General features: G+C 43.6%; 1 protein-coding gene across 1 annotated transcript in view; it reads right to left on the bottom strand.

Moving 5' to 3' along the window:
- Window positions 1-18,852, bottom strand: part of akap9 (A kinase (PRKA) anchor protein 9) — a 99,576-nt gene that overhangs the window by 822 nt on the left and 79,902 nt on the right. The window contains exons 32-55 of the mRNA XM_084080368.1: window positions 17,509-17,595; window positions 16,003-17,040; window positions 15,289-15,426; window positions 15,143-15,187; window positions 14,890-15,030; window positions 14,603-14,647; window positions 13,348-14,058; window positions 12,997-13,057; window positions 12,349-12,470; window positions 11,898-12,083; window positions 11,407-11,574; window positions 10,976-11,081; window positions 10,016-10,193; window positions 9,365-9,515; window positions 8,734-9,084; window positions 5,990-6,292; window positions 5,325-5,557; window positions 4,607-4,709; window positions 4,119-4,313; window positions 3,442-3,642; window positions 2,844-3,076; window positions 2,130-2,224; window positions 1,456-1,609; window positions 671-801 (exon numbers count right to left, since the gene is read on the bottom strand). Coding sequence (XP_083936494.1) covers window positions 671-801; window positions 1,456-1,609; window positions 2,130-2,224; window positions 2,844-3,076; window positions 3,442-3,642; window positions 4,119-4,313; window positions 4,607-4,709; window positions 5,325-5,557; window positions 5,990-6,292; window positions 8,734-9,084; window positions 9,365-9,515; window positions 10,016-10,193; window positions 10,976-11,081; window positions 11,407-11,574; window positions 11,898-12,083; window positions 12,349-12,470; window positions 12,997-13,057; window positions 13,348-14,058; window positions 14,603-14,647; window positions 14,890-15,030; window positions 15,143-15,187; window positions 15,289-15,426; window positions 16,003-17,040; window positions 17,509-17,595 — 5,176 coding nt within the window. The remainder of the gene's footprint in view (window positions 1-670; window positions 802-1,455; window positions 1,610-2,129; window positions 2,225-2,843; window positions 3,077-3,441; window positions 3,643-4,118; window positions 4,314-4,606; window positions 4,710-5,324; window positions 5,558-5,989; window positions 6,293-8,733; window positions 9,085-9,364; window positions 9,516-10,015; window positions 10,194-10,975; window positions 11,082-11,406; window positions 11,575-11,897; window positions 12,084-12,348; window positions 12,471-12,996; window positions 13,058-13,347; window positions 14,059-14,602; window positions 14,648-14,889; window positions 15,031-15,142; window positions 15,188-15,288; window positions 15,427-16,002; window positions 17,041-17,508; window positions 17,596-18,852) is intronic.

The raw sequence follows: 18,852 nt of genomic DNA, 5'->3' as shown, positions 1-18,852 counted from the left end.
TTTTTGATGTTTTTCTTTTTCTAGCATTTCTGCTTTATTTTGATATCAACAGTAAGAGAGAGACATGAAAGGCGGACAGACAGCAGGGGAATGACACACAGCAAACATTCTGGCAGGCCGGGATTTGAACAGGGGACATTTTGCACCCATGTGGTATGCTGCTTAACCATTCGCATCAGGTCGCAAATCATTAATATACATTTAACTTCACAATTAGCAGTAGAAAGGCTTTCAAAACATTACAAACAGAGTTAGCTTTGAATGCTATAAATTTACAGGCAATTATTGTACCCAGTACAATCAATACTATATGTACAACTAGCAACTTCCTCCACTCATGATGTCATGACCCTTCAATTCCATTCTGCTACCTGTACAGCCGCCTTTTCAGAACTTTTCCTTACAAGTAATTTCCATATAACTTTATAAGACAAAATAAATGAAATTGTTGTCTAGATATGGCGAAGTACAGTAAAGAATGTATGTTCTTTTTGTTGCACTATCTTTAACTCCTACCTCAGTCCCATATGATAAAACTATTTTTTTTTAAAATGTGTTGTGTACGGTATATAAAACTGTTTTTACTTGAGTGTTTTGAAGTAGATAACTTCAGTAATTCATTGGAAATAATAATAATTCTGCACTGACTAACAATGTCACAGACACTTACCTGATGTGACACTCCCCAGCCTCCTCTGCAGGGCCTCCAGTCTGGAGATGTAGTCAGTGAGTGCTCGGTCAGGGTCGTAGTTCTGCAGGTGGGAGCAGCTCAGGGCACCAGCGTCCACAGCCAAGTGAAATCTGTTCAACACAATAACAACAAATGCAGGCATGCAAACAGCCCCGAGGTGAAAAAGGTGACAACATGTTGTTTTCTTTCGCGTCAGGTGTCACACAATTGCCCTATTTGGGTTCAAAAAGGTGACTGTAGCTGAAAAGTGACACTTTTGCATGCCTGCAAATGACACCTTTAAGCCGATTCACTCTTCGTTGCGCAACGTGTTGCATGTCGAAAATAGCCGACCAACAAGCTCGTTGTGAGCTTGTAGGTCTGCTATTTTCAGCGTGCGACACCGTCCTGGAATGAAGTATTAATCTGGCTTTACAGTAAGATAAAACACACATCCTTTTTAGGTTACTGTATATTAACTCCAATCTGTCACTCAGTAATCCCTTTGATTTTCCAAGAAAAATCGATAAGCTTATTGGAAATTTGGTTTGTTTTTTACTTAAAGCTCCCAAATACCTCTATTCACTGTCTCAAGTTTATTAAAATGATTTAAATAAATGTTCATGAAACACTAAAGAAAACTGCGAATCACATTTCAAGAATGTGCTGTGCATCTCTTCTGAGCTACATGTCCAGGGCAGGCATTATAGTATGAATGCTATAAACCCTTACAGGGGACAATTTGATCTACCTGATTTGACGTGTAGTGTAGTGAGCAGCCGTACCTGTGCTGTGAGGACGAAACAGCAGATCTGGGTGACTCTCGTCCACTACGCCCCCTGCTGCTGCTGCTGCAGCCTCCCCCTCCTCCACCTCTGTCCCGATAAACATCCACACTCCCTGGGTGGAGATGATAGGGCGACTCCCTTGTCTCCGTGCCTGGGAACCACCAAGAAATGAATTGATCAGCCTTTGTTTAATATCTCAAAACAGATTCTGCTAACAGCAGAATCTGTCAGCACCACTGCCTTAAAAACATGTAGTGTTGTTGTTAGTAGGAAAGCACAGAAGCACCCAGGAGGAAGTCGACTATAAAAGGGGAAGAGCCAAACCGAGTTCCTGTCTCTACGCAAAAAAGGCAGTGGTGCCCCCAGAGGCAAAAACAAAGGGGAAAAAATACCCCCCCCTTTTTTTACGGAATGGGTTCCCAGATTGGCCTTTGCTTAACCACATGAGCCATATTCTGGTCATGTCTTAACAGGCGAACATTCAGCGAAAATAACTGAAAGTTTGGCGAAAATAGCAGATATACAAGCTGTCAATGAAGTGTACAGAGTTTATGTGGTTAAACATGAGTTTCATGTGACGGTCTCCTAGGCTAGAGCACAGAAAAATGTTCCACTCTACTTGATCAAATCATCTAGTGTCTAGATGACTTGAGCTTTCTTAAAAAAGGTACCTATTGTCTGTCCGACTCCATTCTTTTTGATGCTGGTGGAGGTAAAGGAGCCCGTCCCTGTTGCTTTCTGCCATCGCTTAACCAGAAAACGCATTCTGAAAGGCAAGGTAAATGTATTTGTATAGCACATTTCATACACAAAGGCGTTTAACAAGTTTTAAGTATAGAACAAAATTAAATAGTGAATAAAAAAGAGATTGCAAACTGAAATTACAGTGTTTCACAATACAAAACAAAATGATAATACAAATTATAAAAGTGCTTTACATACTATAAACAAGAGCAATGAAAAGCAAACAAGCAATTTAAACATAAAATCCAATATAAAAACATACTAAAATACATTTTATAAAAGGCAGGCAAAATAAAAGGTTTTAGCCTGGATTTAGTCAAGAATCAGGGCAAGTCTCAGATCTTCAGGATGTTTTTCCAACTACAGTTTTTACAGCATAATAACTAAATGCTGCCTCACCATGTCTGAGTTAGCAGACCGATCCCAGATGACCTGAGATGTCACCTGTTACTGGTGAGACAGAGACTAAATTGATTAGTTTTGATGAGATGATAATGACAATAATATGATTAAGAATACTACTGTTCTTTTATCTCCACTGAAAGTATAAAGATATGCATAGCGGGCATAGAGACCATGCTTGTTGCCACCACAGCCCCTGTATTCCCTGGATACCCCACAGACAATGTGTTCTTCCCTACCTGGAGAGGGCGATGGAGACTCGGACGGCAGATCGGAAGCGCGTAAGGCCCCGGCGGCGCTGGCTGAGGGATTCCAGGCTGGAGGATGACGGCCGGCCGCCCATCCGGGAGATTAGTGACAGCGTGGCTTCCTCACACTCCTGGAAGCCACCCAGCAGTAATAGCAGATACTTCTTCTGGTAGATCAGGGCCTTGCGGAAGCTCTCTGACCGCAGATATTTCCCATACATCCTCTGGAGACAGAAGAATGGGGGGGGATGTTACTCTCTTTTTTACACAGACAGGTACAGCATAGTGACGACAACGACATATTGCAAGCAAGCAGTCTTTGCATTATGTTGCTTTATTTACTACCCCTAACTGGTGAGAAGGTGCTGTTGTTAACTGGCACTAAAGCCGTCGAGTGTCAGTTATGCATATTCAACCAGAAACCCTTCAGATAATAATCAAACTACACTGTAATATCTTGTGTTAATATGTAAAAATGGACTCAATTACGGGTCAATTAATTTAACTCTCAGTTAAATTAAACACAAATATATTGCAGTGTTCTATGTCAGCACCTGCAGTCAATGTGTAAATTCATCATGAAGCTAACCTTCAGAGCTGCGTTGTCAGCCTCAGGTCCAGTCATGTCTCTCAAGGCTTCAGTCCTGATCTCTCCCTTGAGGCGAGTCACTTGGGCCTGGGTCATTTGCAGAGACTTCTCCAGGCGCTCCCTCTCCCGGGACCATGCCTCCCGCTCCTGGGAGAGCAGGTTGCCTGCAGGGTCTTTGGTTGTCCCTCTCCTGCTGCCAGACTGCATGAGAAATATGGTTACTTAAGTCAGAATTGTTTTCCTTCTTGAAACTGCAACTTTATATCTCACAAATCTAAATATTTCTCACGCAATTATTCTATCTCTCAGAATTGTTTTTCTTGTAACTGCACACAGTACCTCACATGTGAGAATTGATTGCTTGATTGATCTATTTGCCAAATGAATAAATAATTGGAATTGTGAAAAAAAAAAATCACAATTCAGGCCTTATTCAGTGGTGGAAATGGGCTTCCATATATATACAGTACATGTGGCACAGAGGCAGATGATACCCCAACTAGAAAATGTCAGTATGAATTGCTCCAAATGTAAAGTAATGTTAAAGCCAACTTCTGTTACTATATGTTCTCAGAGCTGTCGTTTATCAGGTGCACCTGAGATGTATTCTAGCTGTCCTTTATCTCAGTCCAGATCTCAGAGCCACGTATAACTAAATATATCTGTGATACACTTACGCTGTCTCCTGATCCCAGGCCAGCCTGGCGGTATCGGCGGAGCTCCTCCTCCAGGCGGAGTATCTGGTTCCGCAGATCGTTCTTCTCTTCAGTCAGACGGCTGACGAAGCCCGTCAGCTCTGCATTCTGCCTCAGCAGACGCTCTGTCAGGGTGCTGGAGGTGCTGGAGGAAGCTCCCAGCTGGAGGGCTGTGCTCTGGAGACACAGACACATACATACAAATACAGAGGGTTAGCTGTCGCCACCAGACCTGGATAAAAGTGGGAACTCAATATAGTTCACTGATTTGAAAATATAAGGATAAACCATAATCAGCAACTGATTTAGGAAGTGAAGCTTTGAAGATAATGATACTTCTACTAGTATTATTTGGTCATTTGTGCACATAGGCCACAGTGTCCATCAACAGAGAAGGCGGGAGAGTCACAGCACAAAAATGATAACATAGATTAATGAAACAATGAAAATCCAAACATTTCAATCCTAACCTCAGGGGCAGAGGGCAACTCTGGGGACTGCTGCAGCATAGTGATGACCTCATCAATGTTGGACCGCAACCAAGACAGGTCTTCACTGTTCACCTCTGTTAGTCTATATAAACAGTGTACACATAGCAGGTATCAGTCAAAGATTTCATGTACCTTCTGCAAGCTGTAGCTTCTACACGTGTCCTGCATATCATTTTTCAATAAGTATGGAGTATGGATTATCAAATGGATTATCAAATGCCAGGGTTTCCTTGAAACAAACAGATGTCAACATTTACACAATACACATATCTCAATGTTTTATCAGTCTCATCAATTATGTCACCGTTTCTCAACATGTGAAGCGGGGACCTCAAACATGTGAAGCGGGGACCTCAAGGGATCCAAATGGACCCTTACGGGCCATTAACTCCGAGAGTGTACAAATGTACAGTCTCCAGGGGAGTAGGGGTCCAAATGGACCCTTACAGGTCTGTAACTCTGAGAGTGCCCTCACCAAATGGATTTGGTTACATTTGTACACTCTCAGAGTTAAATTAAAACTGAGCATTTGACAGCGTAGATTGGGGTCTTAGAGATAACCCATTACACACTCTGAGTTATATTTGGACCACTGGTGGTACACAGAACAGACTTTGAAAAACAACTCATTATGTGATAAATGAACAAGTACAGTAAATAAACGCTACTCCAACAAAAAATAAATCCCATCACATACCTTCCAGTGGCCTGGCTGGCCATAGTGTGGATCTTGGAGGCAACAGTGTGCAGCTTGCCCAGGATCCTGTCGGTAGTGCATGCAGGGCTGACATGTGGTCCACCAGAGGCTGCTGTCCTGGTGGCCTCCAGAAGGCTGGCCGAGGCAGAGTGGAGCGCCGGAGCATCGCCGCTCTTCTGCTGGAGCACCCAGTCTTTGGTGCGGTCGGCGGAATCGCTGTGCCTGGTGGCCTGCTGTTTAGACAAACACTGCATTATTAAACAGGGTTATAACGAAGCATTATTGAACAGTGTTATTGATAGTTTTATAAAAGTGTTATTTAAAGCATTTAGCCAGTAAGTAAACCAGCATTTATTAAAGAGGGGACAATCAATACACATCTAGATCTGGAGTCAGAAACTATTTGCTTGACAGTTTACTGTTCTTTTCCCCCATTAATGTTTAGGTTAAGGTCCAAAATCTATCAAGAATGACATTTTCTTTCTAATTTAAGCTCCAAAATTAGACAACTATACAAATTACATAAAATACCCATGAAGTGATGAGTTAATGAGGGAGTACATGATCGTATCAACACTATAAAATCCACTCCAGAGTGTTAATCCAACACTCTCAGAGTTAAATTAACACTCAGGATTTTACTGTGCATGAGGGTTGACACTCACACTGTAGCCATCAACGTGATCTGGTCCACCTCCGGCACTCTCTCCCAATCTCAGCTGTCCCAACTGTGCCACTCTTTCCTCCAGTTTCTCCTTTTCCTCCTCCAGACTCCTCATCCTCTCCACCTCTCTCTCCAGCTGGGCCTGGGTCTCCTCCAGCCGCGTCTCCAGGCTCTGCAGCTGAGATCGGGCCTCCTGCAGCGCCTCCTGGTCCCGTCTTGATCTTTGAGCCGTCAAGCTCAGTTCCTCCACTCGTCTCACGGCCTCCAACTTCTGGGCCTCCACCTCACCCAGGAGATGTACCACCTACAGTAAAAAAAACATCACATTTAGTACAACAAGGTCAACAATACACTGCATAGGTGAGAAGATTAGTATTTCCCCCCTTCCAAGTTACTGGTAGGTGGCAGGCCAGGAGGCACAAACAAACAAAAGAAATGTTAAGCTACATAGAAACTTAATAAAGTAGCCTATGTACTTTATAAACATAATTGTATCCAATGTTGGACACATACTCAGTGACAAGACTTTCAGCCTACTCCGTTTCTTTTTCCAAACAAAAGCTTATTGACGATTTTAGAATGTAAATACCAAATTTCATAAATATCAACCGATATTTAGGTATATAAAACAATAATATGTTAACTTAGACACAAAGAACAAGTGAGAAGCCTTAAATTCCAATTTGGGTGATTGTATTTAATGAAAATGATCACTTGTATCTCTCTCTCTCTATTCTAATCCATGTCAATTCAGTCCTTTGATAGCCAGTAACAAAAAAATAAATAAAGACTCCACTAGGTGGCGATATTAGCCAACAGAACCTTGAGTAACTGGCCTGCACTTAAAAGGTAGGGTAAGTGATTTTCTTTGCTTAAAATACGTGTTAAATAGCTCTATATTCTGATAGTACTCATTGCTATAGAGTGTTTGTTCAGTAAAAGGAGTCTCCATGTCTCTCCAGCTCTTTATAAAACAGAAAATGCATTTTCGTTTCAGTTTCATTTCCAATTTTATCCAATCAGGATAGAGAACTCAATCAGGATATAGATTAAACAAGTGAAATTGGAAGTGATGACACTAAGAAATGAGCAGGCAGAATTGGAACTGGAACACTATAAAAATTAAGCTTAAAAATGGGTACTTTCTCCTGATTGGCTGAGATTTTGACACCTACCGGAAAATGTATTTTCTGTTTATTAAAGCGCTGGAGAGACTCCTGTTACTGAACAAACACTCTATAGCAATGATTACTATCAGAATATAGTGCTTTAACCTTTTAACAAAATACTTTTTGTTTTAACCAAAAAATATCACTTACTACCTTTAACAGCAAGGAAGTGTCAATATTGGCACCAAAATTAACAGAATGAAGCATCTGAAATTGGATGTTGCTATCTCAAAACCATGTGAATTATCGTCCATTTATGGGGAATGCATGGAAAATAACTGCAAGGTAAAAGCAATATAAAATTTAGAAAATGACATACAGTATGATGCAAGATTAATTTTAAAACATCAGAACAGCACAGGATGAATGACAAAACAATGACGCTACCTACATACAGTATATGCCTACATAATTGGTAGACGCTTCTATTAAACCACTCTAAACCCAACTGTGGGCAGTTACATTTGTAGAATCAGCTCAATCAAAAACTACCACCATAATCCTGACAATTAAAGCAATACTCGCAATATCGTAGCTCTATAACAAAAACACCCTCTTCTTATGTTGTATTTGGAGTGTAGCTGTAGCGAATACCAGTCATTTTGCCCATTTCGCAGTTCGCCCAAAAAGTCGGACATTTCGCCCAGACATTTCGCCCAAAAAGTCGGACATTTCGCCCAGACATTTTGCCCATCTCGCGGACATTTCGCCCGCTACAGTTAATAATTTATAGTGAAGCTAGCTGGCCGTTTGTGTGAGAGAATGAGAGAGGGTTAGGGTCAGATAAAAGCTCTCTCTCTGTGTGTGTGTGTGTGTGTGTGTGTGTGTGTGTGTGTGTGTGTGTGTGTGTGTGTGTGAGAGACGCAGTCAGTGGGGCAAACGCAGTCCCCACGAAAAATATTTACGATTCTGTCCCTATCGGTACATAACTCGGACGGCGCGTAGTCGACTAGCAGACCATCGGCTGGTCGTTGCGGGCACTCGCGCATGGAGGCGCTCGGGCGCAACTCCTCAGTCCGCGGATGACTGAAAATTCCCCTCTTAAATAAAGCCATTTATAATGAATCTCGCACAACTGATTGATTATATATTTATAAAGAATGTCGGGCGAAATGTCTGGGCGAAATGTCTGGGGGTGGGCGAAATGTTTCGGGCGAAATGTCTGGGGGTGGGCGAAATGTCCACTCAAAAACACGGGCGAAATGGATTTAGGGCGAAATGCCTGGTTACCGCTGTAGCCAGATGATCTGAGATTCCTGCCTACTGATATACGGTGTATGTTGACATATAATTCAATGTAGGGGCTAAAACTGGGTGGAAATAATTCTGAGATTTAAAAGCAATTAACAGCATCTCAGAACCAATGCAAAGACTTCAGGCCGGGTGGTCTTTCGTATTGGATCGGTGTCGAGATTAGTTTTCAAAGCAGTAGGCGTAGGTTTGTCAGCACTGGCTTTCTCCGCAGTCCAAGCCCATTCAAAGGAATTAGATTTCCCCAGCCATATCAGATCTCTGATGGTCTGGCTACACAAGACTATATTTGCAGCAGTTATGTTGTGAATGTCAGCTCTCCTACCTGTGTGTGCTTGTCATCCAGCTCCCTCTGTAGCCTTTCCAGCACGGTCCCCTCCTCTTGCACCTCCAGTCCACTGCTGTGCTCCTCCAGCCCTGCTTCAGCGGAGGGACCACCCTCTGAGGAGACACCCGTGCGCAGCTCCCTCTCTCTCCCCAGGGCGCTCCTCACCTCCTGAGCCTTGGCCCGCTCTGTCTCTAGCTGCACTTGGAGCTCCTGGAGGCGTCGGTGGAGACCGAGACGCTCCTGCTCGGCCTCGTGGGAGAGCCGGGAGGAGGCCTGGCGCTCCTGCTCCAGAGCCGAGGTCAGTTGGGCCACATGGCTCTGCTCCTCTCCCAGGGTGATATGGAGGTCCTTGGGGGAAAAAATATGAGTTTATGCTTTCAGCATTTACAAGACGCCATCAAAACACAGGTTTTGTAAAGGATAGAATACTGGGAAATGAAAAACATAGAAAATACATAAAAACTAAGATTGTGGATATATCATGAATACTTAAAGGATAAAATATGGTAAATAGAGCAAAGCTTGGATTTGTATTTATTATATTTGCCTAGGTGACAGCTGTCTATGAGCTGTCTGTCTGTGTGAATAAAAGCTATTTCCACACTTACGCAGAGAACAGAGTTCTTACCTCCAGTTGTTCTCGCTCGCTGTCCTCCTTCCTGCCAGTTCTGCACCTCTCCTTCTCTGTGGCCCACTGCAGCTCTCTGCTCTTCTTGTGCTCCTCTGACAGCTGGTCGGTGAGCAGGTGCACCTCAGAGGCCTTCTGGGACACCTCCGTCCTGTTGACAACAGGACATTATGCTTACTAGAGGCTGTTTTGACCAAACAAGCATAAATTGAGTCAGAATTGAGGATTGCTGAAAGGAGCTTCTTTTAAGAATATAATTCCTCACAGGAGGATGAACCAATGTTAAGAGATATTGTAAACCTTTTGTGGGGGATATTCTAATGTTTAATTAACATGAACAACTATTCTTTTAATGTCTGTCTGAATCTAAAGTAAACAGCGCTAATGTAGAGATAATTCATCATATACACATGGCGGCCATTCTGCTCTTACACCATACTCAGGGGATTGTAAATAGGGAATGATGTGTGTGAGTGTGTGTGAGTGTGTGTGTGTGTGTGTGTGTGTGTGTGTGTGTGCGTGCGTGTGTGTGCGTGCGCGTGTGTGCGTGCGTGCGTGCGTGCGTGCGTGCGTGCGTGCGTGCGTGCGTGCGTGCGCTTGTGTGTGCTTGTGTGTGCTTGTGTGTGCGTGCGTGCGTGTGAGAGCTCTAACCTGAGCATATCCAGCTCTTTGAGGTGTTTGTGCTGAGCCTTTAATGTGGTCTCCAGCTCCAGTTTGGTCTGTGCCAGCTCTCCCTTCAGCTCCTCTGCGTCAGCTTCTGCCACGCCACCGGCACCTCCTCTCTTCCTCTGCTCCTCGAGATCAACCGCTAACACTGCAGGCTGGAGGCCTGGACCACAACAAGTAGAAGATTCATAATGGCTTCAGGTGCCCCATTCACACAGCATCAGGCTGTATCCCATATAGTAGTTAGTTGACCGAGTATTATCCATTCAGTTGGAGCATAATGTAATGATGGCAAAATAATGGATTATGAAACATGCTAGGAGTGAAATGATTATTGAATCAATCCACAGGAAATCTTTAAAAAAAATTGTAATCAAATAATTGGTTTAATGCAAATAAGTGATATCATATTGTATAAATGTTTAATGTGTGTTATTTACAGTTGTGTGAATGTGATTACTTGCCTTTGTTTCTCATTATGAAATGAAAACCTGAAAATGTTTTAGACTTTTACCATAACTTTATCGACTAAATTAATCACAGTAGATTAATCACTTAAACCATATACAATATACTGTATTTTGCTGACCGGGGTCCCCCAGGGGTCTGTACTTAGGTTTTTCCCTCTGCACTATTTTCCCTCTACACCAAAGCTCTTTGACAACAGGTGATCCACAAGCTCACCACGCATCGCAATGTGACGTGTTGTAAGCTTGTAGATCTGCTATTTTCACAGAATGTCTTTTATGCCATGCTCAGAATAGGGACAGTGGGTTTAATGTACGTAAATCGAGTAATTAAAAAATGTGTCCACAGATGCCGCATCATATTATGGTGATGATGCGTGACTGAACATTGTAAGAACAAGTAACTAAACAAGTGTAATAAAACATAATTATGCAGGAGAATGAGGGTGTGGTTGGACGGGGATCATGAACTACAGACCTTGGTGAAGTTGCTCCATTTGAGCCCGGAGCTGACGGACCTCAGAGATGAGACTGGACCTGTCTGCTGTGTGGAGTGAACCCATGGCCTCTCTGTGCTGGGCATCCTACAGAAGGAACGCAAACACAAAGGCACACAAAGTCTGTTTATGAGGGGAAATAACACAGGTAATATGCCCAATAAAATGTTCTCACAAAGTGGAAATTCAGGAGTGTGAGACTCATTAAATGCAGCAATTTATTTTACTCCTAATAACTGCTTATATACTTATTTTAAGAGTACGTTTAAAAATGAACTTCAGGTTGCTTGTAATAGTCACAAAATAATGTGTACTATTGAACAGTCCTATGCTCTTTAAATTTAGGATAGCAACAAAGGGACAAAAGACAGTAAAACATATAATAAAGTGTATGTTGTAAGTAGTTAGTGACCTGTTCAGCCAGCCTGCGCTCCAGCTGGTTGAGGTGAATGATGGCATCACTGGTGTCCAGTAGGTCCAGCTGACTGTAGAGGGCGCTCTTCAACACGCTACGCTCCCTCACAAACACCTGTTGCACGGCAGCCAGGAGCTCCCCACGCCAATCCACACCACCTGGGGTCTGGGGATACACACACACACACACACATAATCATACCAATTTAGAATTTTGGCATTTAGCAGACAAACAAGGAAGGAATACTGTAGCACAGTGGGAACATTAATAAACAGAGGAGATCAACTCTTGATAACATTGTCTGATGTAAATGTATAAAATACAAATAGAGTATAGATTTAGTGGAGAATAAGCATGCATCATAACAAGACAAGATAGAGTTTATAACGCCTAATTTATGCTCTGTTGCAGTACGGTGTCACACGTCAAAAATAGCTGACCTACAAGCACACACAGTGCCGCGGAAGTATGAACCTGAAATCTTTTACCTGTGTTTCCCTGTGTGTCTGCATCTGGGTGATGAGGCCTTTTAGGGAGTCCACAGTTGCCAGCAGGGCATCTCTCTCCTTGATCCAACCTGGGGCGTGGTGGAGCTGGCTTGGGGGCTCACCCTCGGGAAGCTCTGATAGAGACAGTACCTGCATGCCCTCCTGGTGAACCTCCCGGAGCAGCGTCTGAGTATGCAGAGAGACCACACAAACACACAGGTATCATGAAACGTTTACGTTCATTCTCCTGTGAAACCTTATGTACACTATCAAATCAATAAGGAATAATGGATTGCAAAATCTCCCAACCCCTTTCATTGTTGCACCCGAGAAATATGATTTAAGAGTAGACATACATGTCCAGATTATGCCTGGGAACCTGCCAAACCCATCATCCATGACAGTAATTGACCCGTATTTGGCTGGATTATATACCAAGTGTCAGTCGTACCTTGATTTTGTCAGGCAGGGGATCGTCTGTCTCTATCCTGGCTCCCTCGGGGGTCGTCCTAAACTCATGCTGCAGGTTGGGGAGGTCGTACCCAGTCCTCTGGCTGTAGTCCGAACTGCTGTCTGCAAAGTGACACGAGCACTCTTGAAACAGCTGTGAACACTCAGCATCAATATCAATACAGAGGTGAAAGAACAGTCAAATGTGCTCTTTGCAATGCTATTTGGAAGCCGTTTCATTGACTTATTTACTGGTGCTGCTGCTTTCGATTAGGAGCGATGCAGCATCACAGCAAGGACATATATATATATATATACACACACACACACACACACACACACTGTATATAACCTTTTTTGCATGATTCGGCTGAGAGATTGGTCAAGGTCAGGCCTAGTATCAATTAATACCCTATAGATTTGTTTTCTTCAGGTTTACACCTGACAGCAACAACATCATTTACTAAATTAAATAACAAAAGACTATACTAGCAGTTCATAATATTTAAGGCACATGGAACACATGGATCAACATACTAGGGAGAAAGTTTAATTTAGAGTGACTGAAGCACTAATGAAAAAAGATCAGTGAGCAGTGACATTTGGCATTGAGTGTGTATAATTCTCTCGTGATCGTGTTGCATCTTACCACTGGTGTATCCATCTCTGAAGTGCAATGATGTAGGACGGTCGATTCTTGATGCAGGGGCCTGGAAAAGATGGAATATGAACTCACAATTTGATAAAACGGTCAAGGCACAGGGTACAATAACACGACTGAGTTAAACCCACAGAAAAATAATCATCCATATTATTGATAGCCAATGAAAAGCACAAACAAACGTTTAACTCATTTTTGACATGTGGGCCTTATTAACCAGTTATTACCCAGGAGAATCAAGGCTAAGCCCCTTGTTTGTACTATGTGCATCATATTAACTATTATCAACTTAAAGGATTTAGAGGTAGAGCAGTGGCTCACAGACGCTGCCAGACTCACCTCACTGGAGCGCAGCTTGTCGATGACAGCCTTGAGGGCTTTGCACTCCTCCTCCAGAGCCTGCACGTCCCTGCGGAGTGTCTCACTCTCTGAGATATGCCGTGCCTCCATGTCCAGGATCTCTGCGGCATGGAGCTCCTGCATCTGGTCAATCTTCTCCTGGAACTCTCCAATCACCTCCTCCACTTGCTCTTTGGCTGCGTCCGACGCAGACACAGGCATCTGGAGAGCCTCGGTCTGGGTGGCTGAGTCTGTTACAGCCACACGGTGATGCTGCTGCCGTTGAGAGTCGCTGGCTAGTGGGGGGCTCCGGGCTTTGTCAGCAGACTGGCCGGTGGCGGTAGCAGAGCTCTTCCTGGACAGAGGCAGTTTGTCTTTGGCGCTGCCGCCCTTGCCGACTTGTTGCTTTGCTCCTTTCCTTTTGGGCTGGGCGGCGGAGGAGGAAGAAGAGGTGGACGATGGAAGCTGAGGTGACGGAGAAGGAGACGGGGGCGCAGATCCCACTGTTCTGGCCAAGGCTGTCCGGACCTCCTGGAGTTCATCTTTCAGCTTGGCGATGGAGAGGTCGCGGACCTGGAGCTCGTCCTGGAGTTTCTCTGCACGTTCCCTGAAGCTGTTCAGCTCTTCTTTGGTGGCTGCTGCCTCGTTTCGGACTTCCTGGAGCTCCTGTAAGAGATCTGTGGCACCGGCCCCTTCTACTTCTGAGGTTGCCTGGTAGAGGGAGGGGCAAGAAGGTCAGTGAGGTACAGATAGAAAACATTAAAGAAGAACTGAATTTTGTTTAATGCCAGTTTGTAACTTTTCTTTAGAAAGATATCGAGAAATGGTCATGCTTAACTTAAAATCATAGAAAGAGCTTCCATGTGAGAAATCCACCACCATGCATGCACTCTGTTTATATAACCTTAAATTCTGCATTCTAAAACCAGGGACTTATGTTGAGTTTATTTTCATCAGTGTATTCAAAACAAAGCAATTCACATCACTGACAGTGTCTACTGCCATAAGGAAGGGAACAAAAGTTGAATAGAGCTCACTATAAAACTAGAATGAACCTAAGGTGCAGAATTCAGCTTTGGGAGTGCGTGGGGTAGAAGACAGTCACAGAGATCGTATTGTTTACTGGACATGACAACCTGTGTGGGGAAGCAGTGGCAAGGGAACAAAATGTTTCTAAATAATATGATAATTTTAGTGATATGAATTAAAGCGATTCACTGCAACAGAATGCAGGTGTGAAACAGTTCCTACTTACTTGATAGAGTTCTCCTTTAAGATGAGCAATGGTCAATTCTCTCTCCTTAAAAAGATAAGAATGACAGAAATGTAAGTTAGTAACATAAGCTAGAAAGGTAGATGACAATTTAGCATTGTCTACATGATGTTAAAGTTCTACGTTATATATGCATTTTTATTTTTGTATCTCATTTAATGGATTGTGATACTTTCACTTCATTTGTGCTTTGTTGTTTGCGAAGGACTTTGTAGAGCTCTTATTATTATTATAGCTACAGTACATTGAATGTCCAACATTCTCCACACCTGGAGCAGCTCTTGTAGCTTGTCATAGCTCTCCCTGCTGCTGCTCAGCTCCTCCTTGGTGACAGCAGCCTCTTCCTGGACCTCCAGGAGTTGCTGGTGAACCTCTGACACCTTGGCCTCCTCACCGTCTCTGGATGCTTCCTAATGTCAAGAGGCTCAAGTATTAGACTAAATCGTTTATAGGTTCATGTCTGTTCTGGACCCAATGTATGGAAATGATAATAGTGGAGCTAAACACTTTTTCTTCTCTCACCCTCTGAAGTTGCTCTTTCAATGTGTCCATTGTGGTTTCTTTTTCCTAAAATGAAACAGCAGCCTCAATCAAACCACAAAATAGCAGTCAAAATGCTTAAAGCCTACTGTCATTTATAAATCAGGCTTAATGATGCCATCCCATACCTTCAGCTCTTCCTGGAGCCTACTGCAGCTTTGCTTATAGTAGTTCAGCTGCTCTTTGGTAACAGTGGCCTCGTCTTTGACCTCCTGCAGCTCTCCAAGAAGCCCAGTCACAGCAATTTGGTGTCCAGCTATGGAGGACTGATTGAAAATTCAGAAGAGATTTATCAGAGCTGCATCATGTGGCAGAAAACAATTCTCATTATGACAGAATATTAAAATGAAATATCAGCTATGCAGAGAACAAGACTATACAATTTAAAGCCTAACTGATTGAGGCATGATGACCAATATTTACGATCTGCATTGGTCTGTGCAAAATAGGGCAGGTCTCCATGGACAATCACGCCATGTTATCTTGTAGTTTAGTCATCAAGTCAGAGTCGTCACGATTATATGAATCCCGTTTGATTTTTAATACTGGAATCTGAATAAATATCAACCTGTAGTTTGAGCTCGTTTACGAGGGAAAACTGAAGCGAGTCCGGCTAATCTGCGAAAGTACATAGTGTGTCTTTTCACCATCGGTTGGATTTTAAAAGTCGTATGGTGTGTTAAAGATATTAGGAAACACAATTTTAACTTGTCAAAGTTAAATTATTTTCCACTAGCAAGTCCTATAGGTCGAGAAACACATTACACATATTAAACATGTTATATAACATTCTGCGTAAGACCACTGAGTATTCATCTTTAGGATGCAAGTGTGATTAATACCTGGACAGACAGTGGAGTTCTCGGGTGTGCACCAGCCTTGGCCTTCATCTGATTGAGTAAATCCATGAGCACAGCCAGCCTCCTTTCATACTCCAACACCTCCTCCTCTGAGCTGGAGAGCAGTTGTTTCTGGAGTTCCTGGTCTTTCTGCATGCAACTGAGGCCTACCTCCAGCTCACGGAGCTTCTCCGTCAGATGGACCACCTTCCCTGTGGGACCCCGACTCGCTTTACCTAATCCGCCGAAATCTATCCGGGGAATACCCAGATCACCAAAGTCATAGGTACGGAACTCTTCCGGTCTCCTAGAGTCCTGGTTCTGCTCTTTGGCTTTGTGCTCCTCATACTGCTGTGACTCTTCCTGAATGGCCTCCAGCTGAACCTGGCTGACGAGTGCCGCGGCCACCCTCTCCCTCAGTTTCTCCTCCAGGTCCGAAACCTTCTGCTGGAGGAGGTCCGCGTCGCTATGGGCTTGTTCCACGAGACGGCGGCACTGAGTGAGCTCGCCGTCCTTCTGACTGACCAGGTCCTCGAGGTCCTGGACGCGGTGACTCAGTTTGTCCACCCTGGATGTGGCACTCTGCTCCAGTGCCTGCACCTGGGCCTGCATGACCACCAGGCCGGCCGTTTTCTGCCTGAGAGCCTCTTGGAGGTCACCGCCTGAGCTCTCGAGATTTTCTGTCTTGGCCAACGCTGCGGCGCTTTCCTTCAAGCGCCGGTACGTGTCCAACAGCTTACCATGCTCCGCTTTCAGGGTATCGAGCTCTTTGGTAGAGAGGTCCATTCTCTGCTTCATCTCGTCGAATTCCTCTTTACTAGGCCCTCCTTCTTCACCCTCCGCGTGGGCTTTGGTGTCCTCCTCTTCCTCCGGCGTCTGCTTCTGCTCGATGTTGGCGAGTTCCTGCTGCAGTTTGTCAATGACGGCGTTCAGCTGGTCCAGCTCCTCCTCGTTGTTCCTCTTCAGGCGCTCCTGCTCGCTACGCATGCACTCTACCTGGGACTCCAGATCTCGGATCAGCTCGTCGCTCTCACCCATTTCCTACGGAGTGGGAAGTGGATGTCAGCATAACAGACGAGCAGCAGGAGGATTTGACAATTGCATGTTTCTGGATAAACCTCTGCGACCCACCAAAGTATTTGAACCAAACGTCATGATTGTAGATTTGTAGATTTTTAGGCAAACACTTAATTTGTTGACGTCAATTTCGGATGGATGCAATTATTAACCCTTAAATCTATAGGGTCTCACAGATTTACCAAAAGCATGCTACAAACAAACGATAACCACACAACAGGACATGACACAGTGAATCTACTTACCAAACAACATCAAACAAATGAAAAGTAAAAGAAATCCAACAGCAACCGAACAACGGAAAAACAGATTAAATACAAAACAAACAAACAAAAAAAGAACAGGATGCTACAGGTCACACACGACGATCCACTACAAGCCTATGCGTATGCAAAAAAACAGAGGTAGTTTTGTATACGCATAGTGCGTTACCTTGTTATCAGAAGCCGTTTCCATTTGATGAAGCTTAGTGATCTGTTCATTAAGAAGTGCTATCTCCCTGTCCTTCTCCTCCATCACCTTCAAAAGTCACAACACGACAGGTCACTCTACTGAACACACTTAGCTGTGTCGCACACAACCCAGCAACCCATCCAACGGACCCAAAAGCAGCTTTGTTGGATACCGTCAGGGAACCTATAATACGGGTTCAGTTAATATTATCAGGGTAGTGGTAGGTAGGTGGTACTGACTTTCCGTAGTGCATGCATGGTGGATAAGAAGGCAAATATCCCAGATATTAGAAACCTGAATAAAATATAAATAACTGATGGCTGCGTCTGACCCAAGATGATCCAATCTGTAGTCTGTTTAAGAGAGCAGATGTTGGCTGTGTGAACCAAACAGACCTCACCTCTTCACTGGAAAATGTTATCTAGCCAATTTACATATTCCATGAGTGGAAAACAAATATTAAGTTAATGCCAGGAAAAGGTAGTATTTTTGTTGAAACTTCATGCATGTATATGAAATAAAAGACAGCCTGTAGACTGAACATTCTACATAATTCAATTATTGAAGCTGACGAAAAATAAAGCTGTGATGAACCGTCTGTCTCACTATATCTTCAGAAATTGGCAAGGCCTGGCTCAAAGGCAACAGGACAGGGTCTGTTTCACCAGCTAAACACCAGTGGTTCCCAAATGGTGTGCCATGAGACTAGTCTCCCAAGCCAGACAACTATTTCACAATCTCCGAATGATATAGGATGCTAAACATCCTGAAAGCCACAAACGGAAGCTATCATCCGTTTGTCATTTACGTTGTTGAAAATATATTTTTAAATATCTTTTAAATATCTTTTTGAATTTCCATTTCTGCTAAGCAGAAAGCTAAGACCTGCTTCGAATAATTAGATTTTCAGTAGGAATTATCTATGTGACTGCAAAGTAGGGTGGAGGCGGGACATCCGGGGGTCACTAACCGTTTAGGACTTAACACATTCCCTGCCATTGACGGAGATCTCCGTCATTTCAAATCCGACACTTGACTGCCATTGACGGAGATCTCTGTCAATTAAAAAACTGCGAGAGAATGATAGAAGCAGAAATGAAGTCATCCCAAAAGTCACTCCATCCACTCCCATGTTATGAGATGTAGAAACACACTCAGATTTCTTCTTTTTTTTAAGAAAACAAGCCATATTCAACTGCTGATAACAGAATGGACGATCACGGTAAATATGTTTTTGTTCTGGTGGAGAGACGAGACCCTCCCCCCTCCCCCCAGACGGCCTTTGTTTACATCTGTGTCCACAACGTGGCTTCCGTGGCTCTC

The sequence above is a fragment of the Gymnoscopelus microlampas genome (assembly GCF_963454915.1).
Source record: "Gymnoscopelus microlampas genome assembly, chromosome: 15".
In the NCBI taxonomy this organism is placed as follows: Eukaryota; Metazoa; Chordata; class Actinopteri; order Myctophiformes; family Myctophidae; genus Gymnoscopelus; species Gymnoscopelus microlampas.
Note: the sequence above shows the minus strand (reverse complement) of the source record. Positions and strands in the feature narration are given on the sequence as shown.